A 12,952-nucleotide genomic window follows, 5' to 3' on the forward strand; every position below is an offset into this window, starting at 1 on the left:
CCTCCATGCTTGCCCAACCTGCAAAAATACACATATTAAAAATACACGAAGAAAGAAAACACACTACATTTGGCTAGCGAGTATGAAATGTCCCATTTGTTCTCCCTTCTAACAGTTACGACTCAACACTTTATTCTCTTTTTGCAACTTTAGTCTCTTTCTGAGGCTCAACCGCCAGTGTCCCTGCAATTATCTTGATTGAGAAGTTGATTATGCTGAAAGCTCCTGTGATGATAATGACCTTACATTCCTAATTGTGCTTTCCATACCAAAGCACTTCACACATTGATAGGCAAAGCAGTAAAGAGGAACAATTTCAAATGTACCTCAGCCTGTAGGCACCCCTCCTAATGAAAAGTAACAACTCAATTTAACACCAGCCAACTTCAAAGCAGAGGTCAGATTTCCCTATGAAAGTACGGACTGACACTGTGCTTCACCTAAACGCAGCCTTGCTTTCAAGATAACAAATCAACGAGCTGCATGCCATTAGCAGGTCAGAGCCTGTACTGTAGCCTTGATAGTTTTGAAGACAGGATGTTAATACTCTATTTTCCATGTAGCTTAATTAGAGATGTGGGAGGAATCTGGTTTGGGGTTGGGAATCTGTCAGATTTTCACAGCTCAGCTGCCTGATTCTAGCCCACATTCTATCTGTCCTAAGCCCACCTTGCACCAAGCTTTCACACAGCTGGGAAGCAAGCCCAGTTACTGCATATTATAGTTTCCCTCATATACTGCCAAAGGTCTGCTTCATAAGCAAAGATGGGGGCTTAGGGACTTTGTACATGGGGACTGCTTGCTTACCATTATACAAGTTAGTTAGTCTTCACAAGCATTTGTGGATTTGATCTCAGCTTGGCTGGCTTCCTAGGCAGGATCAAGCATGGGGAAGAAGTCTGGTGGGTGCAAGGGACCCAGATTCTGAGTGATCATTGCATTGTTGTTGTTCAGTCATTAGGTTGTCCCAACTCTTTGGTCCCCATGTCCTCCACTGCCTCCTGGAGCTTGCTCAAATTCATGTCCATGGCTTCGATGACACTATCCAGCCACCTCATCCTCTGCCACCCCCTTCTCCTTTTGCCTTCAATCATTCCCAGCACCAGGGTCTTCTCCAGTGTGCCCTCTCTTCTCATTAGGTGGCCCGAGTATTTGAGCTTTAGCTTCAGCAACTAAACTTAATACCTAAACTCCAGTCTTTCCACACCAGCTGAGATCCCAAAGATGGAAGACCATTTTCATCACAAGCTATGGAGGGATGCTCTTGGGGACAAAAATAGAAGGTACAAAGCACTGCGAGATTTCCCCAAACCCTTGCTGTGCCTCAACCCATCTTTCTTATAAAGAGAAAAACATTTGTGAGACCCGTATTGGCCATCTTAATGTTTTCTGAGGCAAAGAAAGGGCAGAGCACCGGAAGCCCAGAAGCAGAGAAGAAGTGCAGCAGCATCCTCCAACCCATTTTCCCCAGCATTTTCCTTTTCTTGTCCATTTTCCTTGCTTTGTGCTCATGTACCCAAGTGGATGCCCATAAGCTTCTGAGTTCAGAAGGTTCCAGGAAGCCACACTTAGAGGATGTAACTTTTTTTCATTTATTTACATGATTCCATGCCATCTTTTAAGATGGAATCCCAAAGTATTGCAGAAGCAAAGACAACAGCACCTCATCTAGAGGCGGGTGAAGTTGTCAAGCAAAATTTCTGGCAGGTTCTCCTTTATCCCCTGCTATATTTGTTCCATCTCATTTTTACACCCCATATCCTTAGTCCTCACAAAATGGACAGCATTCTAGTCTACAAAAAAAATGCACATAATTTCCAGGCTCTGCAAGGTTTTGTAAGGTGTTTTCTCCATGTGTATGATTGCCTGTACTCTGAATATACACATTTCTGTACCCCCTGTTACAAATGTGTGTGTGCATGCGTGAACTTTTCAAATGTATGTATTTTTGTTTTGGGCAAACAGCTTGCAAGCTTTAGTAAAGCACAGATTTCAATTTTTAACTATATTTCAGTTACATTCATATTGAAATGAGAACCAAACAAACTCTCACCTAACCATAACTATGATAGAACTAATAGAATAAAATACTTAGGAACCCAAAAATACAACATTTGAAAGAAAAATAAAAGAAATATTTTTCAAACTACTACAGGAAAGAATGGCCAAAAGAATGTTGGAAAACTAGAAAAGATCAGGACTCTCATTTTTTACTAAGATAATGTTTCAGCAGAACCTCAGTAGATTTTAGATGTTAGATTAACCCTAAGTTATCATTTGAAATTTGTACATCCCTGAATTTTGCAATTAAAAATTGTGCTCAAAACCATGTAGGTTATAGGCTAGCAATAGTTAAATATTGGAAACCGAATTGGGTTTTGCAAAGGCATGAATTGGTATAATGAAATATGGAACATGGTAATTAATGATAAACTGATGACAGAAATAAAAATTAAAAGAGGGTTAATGAGAGCAGATAAATATAATGAAATCTGGGAAGATTTTGTAAAAGCAGTACTGATAGAAGGCAAAGGCTGTAAACCCAGTCAAGATTATATGAACTTCTGGAGGGGATATGGAAATAATTGAAGTATATTATATATTATTAATTGTTATAGTATGTGCTAGCATTAGTCTCCAGGGTGGTGGGAGCACTTTATTATTTACTTTTTTATTATTGCATTTTTGTTATGCTATATTCTTGTTGCTGTGATGTATTTATGTTCCTTTTTGTCTAAAAAAATGTGGGGGGGGGGAACCATGTAGGTTAGAGAAGATACTGTAAGAAATATATGAGACAAATCACTTTCTAAAAATGTGTATATAGGACAAATTGCGTGCAACAATGCATGTATTAGAAGAAATGCATGCGAAAACGCACACAAATTTTCATATGAACTTAAACAAAAATCAGATATTGGGATAGACCAACTTTAAGATTGGAAAAAATGAAAGTCCAAAGGAAATGGAAGTTGACAAATCAACTTTGTCCATCCCAAGTCCATCCAGCTCATCTATATTCCATAATCAGCTATGGGCCATAAAAACAAACAAACCTTTTTGGACCTTATTGGACCTCATTGGACCTTTTTATTTGACCAGTTTTTTAAAACGAATTAATTTTAATTGTACATTTATTCATTTAATTTATTTTAACCATGTCATTTTATACTCAGTTGTGGTATAGCCAATTAATTTTGTTTAGAATTTATAATATATTGTAAGCCGTCCAGAGATGACAGTAATGGATGGCCTATAAATTTCCTAAATAAACAAACAACCAACCAAATCAAACCAAACCAGGTCAAGAGTGTGACGGATACTTTCTCAAAATGTACAGTTATATCCATCAACTAGTTTTCCTGGGAAACCTGAAGAAAGGAGACAAAAATTGAGAGGTAACCTCATCTCAAATATACCACTAGCAAATCCCTTTGCTGTATCTCCCACCATCTCACCTCTGAACAAGTCCCATTAAGCCCACATGATATACCTTTGAGAACCAGAATTTTTCTTTGGGCCTCCCGGGGCTGATTGCAATTGAAGGTTTGACGTTGCATAAAAGATGACAATTCTGTAGGAAATATCTGCACCATGCAAGAGAGAACCCCCAACTAAATGAGGCGTGCTGTCACCTGGTAGAGTAATATAATTTACTAGCGCTAGAAAGAAATGTCAAAACGGAAGCCAGGAGCAAACATGAGCACTGCAACGTGAGCACGCCCAGTGCTGTGCTTGTCATTTGAGGCATGAATAGCTCCTCTGTCAGGGCTGTCATCTTCTGAAAAATAATTGTCTGACTGGTACCACCAGCTTCACCTTATTTTGTCACTTTTAACTAGCAATCCTGAATAGTAAAGAGGTGATGCAGAGTGAGGAGGCGAGTCAGAGTACTCCAAAGGTTTAGTTTAAAAAATCTGCTTTTGTGACAGATTTTCTCATGCAGATAGACAGCTGCTTCCTCTCACAAGATCTAATGGCTTAAACATCAGACAGACGCTCCTTGAAGCACTGGGCAAGCAGCCTCCATCCAGCTTGCTCTTCTGCTACTCTGCTCTAATGCTCATTTTTCTCTTCACAGGTCGTCATGGAGACGGGGCCTACTGGCCGGTGGACACAAATTTGATCGACAGAAGCAGCCTTAATGGTAAATATCAGCTGAAGCCAAATTCTCCCAATTGCCCTCATACTTTCACGGGTGACTGCTCTGTGCACTGTGTCCCCAGTTCGGGTTTACCAGGGGCTCAGCTGAAAGAACTAGCTCCATCCTTTGGAGAGCCCAAATATTTTGACCTCAGGGGGCCCCTTAAAGGTCAGAGCATTAGGGTGACAGCATTGCCAGTGTGGCCAGGTGGAACGTAAAATTCATGAGCGGAGCCAGCTGGAGCCAGGGGTCAGACTAGATGGCCCAGGAGGCCCCTTCTGACTCGCTATGTTTCTATGTTTCCATGTTTCTATCATAGAATAGTAGAGTTGGAAGGGGCCATGAAGGCCAGCAGGTCCACTCCCCTGCTGTTGCAGGACAAATGTATTTCAACAGAGCATGCCCGGAGCACCTTGATTCACAAAGGATTCTGGAATTCCGGATGCAAAGATGGCTAGCACTGAGCCAGGCCATGGAAACCTACAACAGTGTGTCAGCACATGTGCTTGTGTGCAAACAGGACTTTTTCAAATACTGTCAAGAATAAATTTAAAGTAAAAGAAGGAAAGCGCATAAGTAGTAGGACAAGATACACAATCATATAAAGGGGTCGGAAAAATAAATCTCACTAGTTCTTGCCTTCAGCTCATCCTGGCTGGGTTTGGGGGAACCTTAGAGTAAAAGATACAAAAGAAACAGTTGCTGTCTATGTAGAGAGTTGTCCTACTGAAGGCAGAAACTTTGAGGCCCATTGCATCTTTTTTCAATGGGAATCAGGGACTAACATGGGCGGGGAGAGGGGCATACAGGAAGGCAATTTGGCTCAGACCTGACATTCACAGAGGGCCTCCGATTTCAATTTGCCAAATTAGATCAGGAATTGCTACCATTTAACCGTGAGACAAGATTGTTGGAATGGTTTGTTGTGCTTAACAGAAACTGTCATTGCAAGAAATCATTTTTTTACCTTGCTATAATGGATGGATTTGCACAGAAACAAAACCTAGGAAATTACTTGTTAGATAAAAAAGGAGTTTTATTGCAAATTATTGCATTATATCTGTTTTGTGTTAAAGGTGCTAACTTGTTAGATGTAAACTTTGAGAATATGACAAGCTTTGAACTACTTTTGCCATTGCTTCATTCTTAATACACCAGGAAGCAGCCTGAGTCTTTCAAAGTCTCTGAGATGGCCCAGCTGGGATATTGCACTTGCCAAACTTATTGAGTGAGCTTTTATATTGTCGCAGTCTTGCAGTTTTTATCACTCTACTGCTTCTCAGAAAATTATTGGGAGATGCCCAGTGACAACTAACCACGCATTTCCTACTGTGTATTACTACTTATTCAGGATTGCTGAGTCAGTTGGTTCAAAAATTATATTACTATCATTTCATTTCTATATCATCCATAGCCAAAGCTCTCTGAGTGGTTTACAATAGGTATAAAAACAATAAAATACAATAGATAAAAACATTGACAAGAATTTAAAAAATATTTTAAAATAGCATAAAAGAACATTAAAAGACAATAAAAAAGACCTGGCTGAGAATAAAAGGAAGGCACCTGGCTAAACACACCTGGACTGTGACTGTCCAGGGAGGTCTTTAATGATCTCAGCAAAGAGGGGTGCCTTAACCTGGTGTTCAAAGATGGTAAATTCAGCACTAAGTGGGCTGCAACAGAGAGATGGTTCCAAAGATTGGGGCCATCACAGAAAAGGTCCTTCCACTAAGAGTCACCTTCAGAGCCTCTCAAGGGGTTATGGAGAAGCTTTGCCTGTGGAGCCCCCAGCCCTTTTTAATAATGCACTTTTTGGAATTGCATTCAGTGTGTGGGGAAGTTCATTTCTTTAGGGCCACAGACCAAGGGCACTTGGAACTGCTCAGAGAGCCATCGGATGGGGCAGGGTCCCTGCTCCAACCTGGACAGTGCACTCTCAGGTCAGAGCTGACATGTGGTCTTTGAGGTGCCTTCCGCCCCGTAGCAGTTGCGAGACTTTGGAGCCGGTGCCAGGGGCCTTCTGGGGGTGAAGATGGAGCCTCTGCCAAGATACAGGGAACCACAGCAATCTCAGTCTTTTGGCCTTGTGAGCAGGGGCAAAGGACATTGCATTGCACAACTGCATTGCCTGGCTGTGTCATGCCACTGATCTTCCACATGGAATTGTGCCCTTTGTATGTTAAGCATCCTGACATCTTTACTACTCATGGTTTGGTCCTTGCCTACTCAGTTTGTAAACTTTCCTATAATATTTTAATATCTTGGTCAAGTCTCAGGTCCATATGTCCAAACATAAGCAAGCCTTCCAGAGTTAGGGTACGGATATGAATACATACTTAAAGGTATTGGGGTTTGCATTTTATATTTTATTTTGCATTGTCATTTTAAACTTCTCCTTTGTGTTGTACTTCAACAAAATGAATTGCATGGTCTTAATTGTTAACACCCCAGAATTCTTTGGCAACTGGGCAATATAGAAATGCAAAACATAGACTGAAAGGACAGAGAACAAGCAGAGGAATCCAGCAGCTGGACTCAATGAGATTACTCTATCACTAGGGCTATGACAATGTCGAGCTGTTCTTGTAGGAAGTTTTGCATGCAGAACTTTTCACTCCTCAAGGCAACTGCAAAAGCAAGTTGAAAACTTACCAGTTTCCTTTCTTAGAGCCGGGCAGTGAAATTTACTCACCAGAGACAAAGGAATCAGATATGTTTGCAGTCACTGAAATTTTCTGAACTTCACTTCATGCAAACAACTAGTTGCCCTAAACTCAGCACTAGTCAGACTTCAGCTGGATACTGTGTCCAGTTCTAAGTTTAAAAGAGATGCAGAAAAGCTAGAAAGGGTTCAGAGGAAGGCAACGAGGATGATCTGGGGACTGGAGATAAAACCCTATTGGGAAAGATTGTGAGAACTAGGCATGTTCAGCCTCAAGAAGAGAAGCACTCTACAAGTACCTGACATTGGCTTTCACGAAGAGGAAGGATGAGAGTTCTTCTTTCCAGTGTGCAGGACAAGGAAAAATGGGCTTAAGTTAAAAGAAACCAGATTTAGACTAGACACTGAGAAGAATTTCCTCACTGCCATAGCAGTATGACAAAAAAATACCTATTACCTGAAAAGTTGTGGGCTCTTGCTCACTGGAGACATTCAAAAATTGTCTGGACAGTCACTGAAATGGGATGGTGGTGTAACTTAGCATACTGCAATAGCAGGGGGTTAGACCCAGGGGCCTTTCTGCCTCTATTATATGATTCTATGAAATATCAGCTAGGCTCACTTCTGTTCTCTTTTGTGATCCGTTGTTTATTTTTCAGTTTGTTCAAACAAATGGGGGAAAGTGCTTTTCCTCCTTGACTAAAGCATGAAAGTGTGATTTTTTAAAAAAAAAAAGCATGTCTTTTAAAAGGCACACTTTAAAGTATATCTTTTTGAAAGTGTGCATTTCTTGAAGTGCACAGTGTTGAAATATGAATGCAACTATGGGTATTTGTCAACACTTTTCGAAAGCATGAACTCACATTGATGGGCAAACACTTCAGTTTCACTTTCTCCTCCATCAGGAGAAAATGAAATGTTAAGTACTTTCTTTCTTAATTGTAAAGTTTGGTAAAATCTTTTTTTTAAAACCCTAATATGAAATTCTCACGTAGCTGCACTAGCTGCATTCAATGGATTCTGCTAATCCCAATATGAAAAGAACCAAAATGGACCTCCTTGAATTTTGGTGTTAGTTTGGAAAGTCTGTCAGGAAAAAAGAGGTAGCAACCTATCTGAACACTCACATGATTAAATACATAGGGATTCTAACCCATCCTGCCAAAAGCTAATCATTCCAAAACCTGCATCTGTCTTTCCTCCTGCTGTCTACATTTTTTAAAAAATCTCAAATTATTTTTATCTCAAATATAGACATATTTGCAAATTTTGGAAAATTCATAGCCAAATTGCCCCCCAGTTTTCCATATCCGCATCTATCCAGTATGGCATTGGTCATGGATTGACATGGCCCTGCTAATGGCATCCTGCCATGGTCCTGTTTAAGAATAAGGCCACCAGGGTCAATTCCTGCTGCCAGTATATTACACCTGGTACTATGGACAGTGTGTTCTTATATTACTGTTGCATGGGAATATGAGGAGGTGCACTTGTTACAGCCTGCTTGTTGCTTTCCCATTGGACATCTGGCCGAGCAGCATGAAGGCATCATACTGGGTTAGAGATTTATTTTATTTGTACCCTGCCTCTCTACCAAAAATTCAAGGCCATTTACTGAAATGATTACCATCTCTTAAAACAAGACAGCAATGCAATAAAATACAGTAGAAGCAGATCTGTTGTGGAAAAGATTGGAAGACCACCTTATAGGCTAAAGACCTCCTTAAATAAAGGAGACCGTGCCTGCTGGTGGCAGAACAGCGAAGAGGGAACCACATTGGTCCCCTTTGGGAAGGGATTCCACAGCCCGGAATAATCCTTTGGTCTGATCCAGTAAGGCTCTTCTTTTTTCCTTATTGGTGCAGCTAATTCCAGCAATGTGCCACCATGCTGCTAGAATGCCCTAGCTCAGTTTGGAGCTTTGGAACACTAGGTCACAGACTGTGACTCTTCAGTGGCACCACAGTTGCATTTTCTGGGGCAAACCACTTTATAGGATAAGGTAGGTTTTCCAAAATCATAGTTTCCAGGAAGGCAAGCAAGTCATGAGAAAAGCTTTCAAAGAGCTTTGAGCGGATACGCTAGCTTGGAGACCAGTGCCCCTGAGTTGGTGGAAGCCTGTCACAAATGTATAGTTCACTGCCATGCGATGGTTTCACAGGAATCACTAAAGCAAAGTGGGATCTCTGAGGGGGGAGGAAACTGCAGGAGTTTAAAGAGGGAAATGGAAGAGATAATTGAGAAAAATTAATAATCCTTCAGCAGCTTCTAACCATGATGAGATACTCATTATGCATCATGTGAGTTTAGCAGAGCTAAGTTGTAGAGCCAGGAAATTGGACTGTAGGCACTCATTTTTGGTACTTCCTCACTCTGTCCAACCCCTCCCCAATCTTGTACTGATATTCTCTAAAGTTAGGAGATGCCAAGTGTAGACCTCATTCCATGCAGTTCTATGGTATTGCCAGAAGTCAGGGTTATTCAATCCTCCAAACCTGATAGGAAACAAGATCTGGAATACGCTCCAAGCAAACAAGATGAGGGCTCCATGCCAGTAGTGGAAGGGGCCAGAATTCCAAATGGGCAAATGTACTTGCTCTTTGCCACATTCACTTATAGACACAGAGAGGCAGAGGCAGAGGCAGAGGCAGAGGCAGAGGCAGAGGCAGAGGCAGAGGCAGAGAGAGAGAGAGAGAGAGAGAGAGAGAGAGAGAGAGAGAGAGATCTTTTCTTGCCCTTGCCTTCTCCAATCAGGAATCATGAAGGATAAGTGAAGTCAGCTTTGGCCAGTGCCAAAGCCATGGCAGGAATGGCTTGCCATTATGCATGAATACCAGAAGCATGGTGAAATGTAGCATGTTTGGTTACTTTGAATCCCCATGGAAAAATGGTGGTCTGTTCTAGGGTTTCCACATTGTTTGTCGTGTTCCACATTGTTCAGCATTGTTTGTCGTGAGGTGTAAATTCAGGTAGAACGTTTGATCATAGATTCCCCATCTCCAGCAGTGAGTTTAGTTGCAAGAGCAGCCGCATCTGTAGTCACTCTAACTGCCATTTTCCACTGCCCTGTTTGCCTGGCAATGGCTGAGATGCCAGCAGACAGGGCTCTGATTGGCTGCCTCCACACTCTCTGTCCTCCCCACTGGCACACACCCTCCAGATTGGTTGGCTCCCAGCTGCAGGTCTGATAGATGCCACCATTTGGAGGAAAGATGCATGCCAACTACTCCTTGTGCATGTGTCATTACTGGACACAAGGTAAGAAAGGAAACCAGATGGTAACCATACATGTTATGTGAACTCAGCCAAAATCCAAGCCTGGTCCCTCATGAGCATCTCCATTGCATTCATCGTGTTTCCCTGGTGATGTTTTAGTTGGCTATGAAGCTTTTAGCCATGTGTTTGGATGTAGCAACTCATGGAAGATCAGAGCAATGATTGGCCAATGACTTCCAGGGCAAAATAAGTGCCCTTAAAAAGTTTCTGGTTTGTTCATTTGAAAGACAACTTTATAAGTCCCTATAAAGGAAGCCAGCTGTGTTCTCTTATGAAGACTTTTGCTAGATTTCCAGGTTATATTGGCTGGACAAAATCCATGGGAAGTTTCTCCCCATTGCAAGGGAGCCTATCAAATGAAGAAAATGATTTTCAGATAATTAGAAAAAGACATAATATGCATGTGATGCTGTTCCTTTCTATTTTGTACTTTAAGACTCCTGATGGGAAATGTAATTTTAATTAAGCCTGACCTGATATAGCAAGGCATGGAAGGGAACCCCCTACGGTTTACAAAAGATTAACAGCATCTAATCATTATCAACTTTGGTTTAGACATGCTATCAGCTTCTTCCCTTTACCACTCTACACCTAATGGGGATTTAACATTTTCAAGTTGTTGAATGTATAAGGAGAATTAAATACCTAGAAGTTACATAAAGCCAGGCTTGAACATACTAAATTAATATAAGGCACATGGCTGATTAAATCAGACAGAATCATTTTTCTGTGCATGAGATGAGGAGTGAATGCTTAATCCTGTCATTGCCTAAGAAGAGAGTCTATCGCTTGCTGAAAGATAAATGACTTCTCTTTTGTACGTTAGGTGGAAGAGTCAGAGATGCTATCAGTAAATCCTGGCTGTTTAATTAAGTCTCAACATTGTTGGCTACCTGAAAATTTCCTTTATCAGAGCCTCGGTAGACAAGGAAAGTTGCTATCATTCATGATGGAAGCCATGCCATACGCGTTGCAGTTTATGGGAAGCCCAAGCTTTCAGCAGTGTGCAAATTCTCTCCAAGTCAAAGAGTAGTAATTCAGCAGGATTTGTGAACACCTTTGTTTTCATCTAATGATGGGCAAGCACGTAAGCAATGCCATTTAAGAAGACAAGTGGGAAACATATTCGTAGACCATGGAAATCATGGTTTGATGAGAATAGATGAAGGCATCAGCAATGTTGATGGATTAATGTTGTCCTTACATGCAGGTGGTGCAGTGGTTTAAACTGCTGTGCTGCTGGGCTGGTTGATCGAAAGGTCAACAGTTCGAATCCGCAGACGGGGTGAGCTCCCATACACTTTCCCAGCTCCTGCCAACCTTACAGTTCGAAAGCATGCAAATGAAAGTAGATAAAAAGGTACCACTTCGGTGGAAAGGTAACAGTGTTCCGTGTATTTCACTGTTTAGTCATGCCAGCCACATGACCATGGAAATAGTCTGTGGACAAATGCTGGCTCCCTCGGCTAGGAAACAGAGATGAGCACTGCCCTAGAGGCAGACATGACTGGACTTTAATGTCAAGGGTAAACACAGAAACAGAGAAACAGAGCGAATCAGAAGGGGTCTCCAGGGCCATCTAGTCTGACCTCCGGCATCAGCCGGCTCCACTCACGACATGCCCACTCCTGAAAACCTTTCCCTTTAACCTTTTACATGTAGAAAAGGTCTTCAACTAACAGTGTGTGTGTGATCTTAATGTTAACAATGAATAAATAAATTAAAATATACAATCTGAAAATGAAATTCTAGTCAGGATGTACTGCTTGAGATCAGACTTCAACCTTTGGTGAACTGCCAGATCGACAGCACATTTCCCCCCATACCTCTAAGGAAGAATTGAAGTTACTGCTCAATGTGGTATCCCACTAGACCAGGGACAAGTGGCATCAGCGTGCCCCCAGAACCTCCCCTGGTGTCCACCAAGACAACAAACTCCTCCCACTTTTTCCTTTAAAATATGTTTGCGTTTTTTTACTGGCAGTTGAGATTGCCTCAAAGTAGAGTTGGAGGCTTCACCAACTGCCATTTTAATTTCCTATGAATACCTCTGGGCAGTTTTGTAAGTATTTATTCCCACTGGTTTTAGAATTGTGCCCATTTCCCAAAAGTTGTCTACCCCTGCCCCAAATCCATGATTGCTGTTGTGCTCCTGCCCTGCTAGTGAGTTTCCTGAGGGTGGCTGGTCAGCCACCATACGAGCAGAATGCTGGAATAGATGGACCCTTCCTCTAATCTAGTAGGGCTCTTCCAATGCATATCCTTGCCTTCTTATTTATTTAGGTTGCAATCCTACAGCCCCTGGACTGTATCTGTGGAGCCATAGGTTGCAGCTGATCTTCCCCTCTGAGATCACAGATAGGAAACCCACCCTTAAACCAAGCATGTCCAGGAAACCACAGAAGGCTCCTGAATTTGGAATTCCACCCTCAGAAAACATGAAAGAAGGAATCCTGGGGACAGGGCAGCAGTAGGAAGGGGAAAACCCATGGGTCTGGTGTCTTGGATGACCTGAAAGGGCATGTTAGGCAGTATCATGGACCTGTCTAATGCAAATTGCTGCCTGAAGGATAAGAAGAAAATCACTTTCTGTTGATCTTACTGTTTTGCCTGCAAGAACCTGGCAAAACATCCAGCAGGTGGACCAGAGGCCTTCCTTTGAGCGTGGGGGTCTAGCCCATAGGATTGTTCTTGATGAATTAATTTCACTAAGAAATAATGCAGGTGTGGACCGAAAATTTGTTCTTGTCATGTGCCATCAAGTCATCTCTGACTTATGGCGGCCCAATGAATGAAAGCCGCCCCCCCAAAAAAAACATCTTACCTATGACATTTCTGATTAGCTAAACTCAAGGCTGTGGCTTCTT

The 12,952-nt window shown here is 41.8% G+C and overlaps 1 protein-coding gene across 1 annotated transcript in view; it reads left to right on the top strand.

Annotated features, from left to right (window-relative positions):
- DCC (DCC netrin 1 receptor) overlaps positions 1-12,952 on the top strand; it is a 647,852-nt gene that overhangs the window by 567,575 nt on the left and 67,325 nt on the right. Inside the window, exon 22 of the mRNA XM_044431047.1 lies at positions 4,082-4,147. Coding sequence (XP_044286982.1) covers positions 4,082-4,147 — 66 coding nt within the window. The remainder of the gene's footprint in view (positions 1-4,081; positions 4,148-12,952) is intronic.

The sequence above is a fragment of the Varanus komodoensis genome, unplaced genomic scaffold (assembly GCF_004798865.1).
Source record: "Varanus komodoensis strain SLA01 unplaced genomic scaffold, ASM479886v1 scaffold22, whole genome shotgun sequence".
NCBI classification, from domain to species: Eukaryota; Metazoa; Chordata; class Lepidosauria; order Squamata; family Varanidae; genus Varanus; species Varanus komodoensis.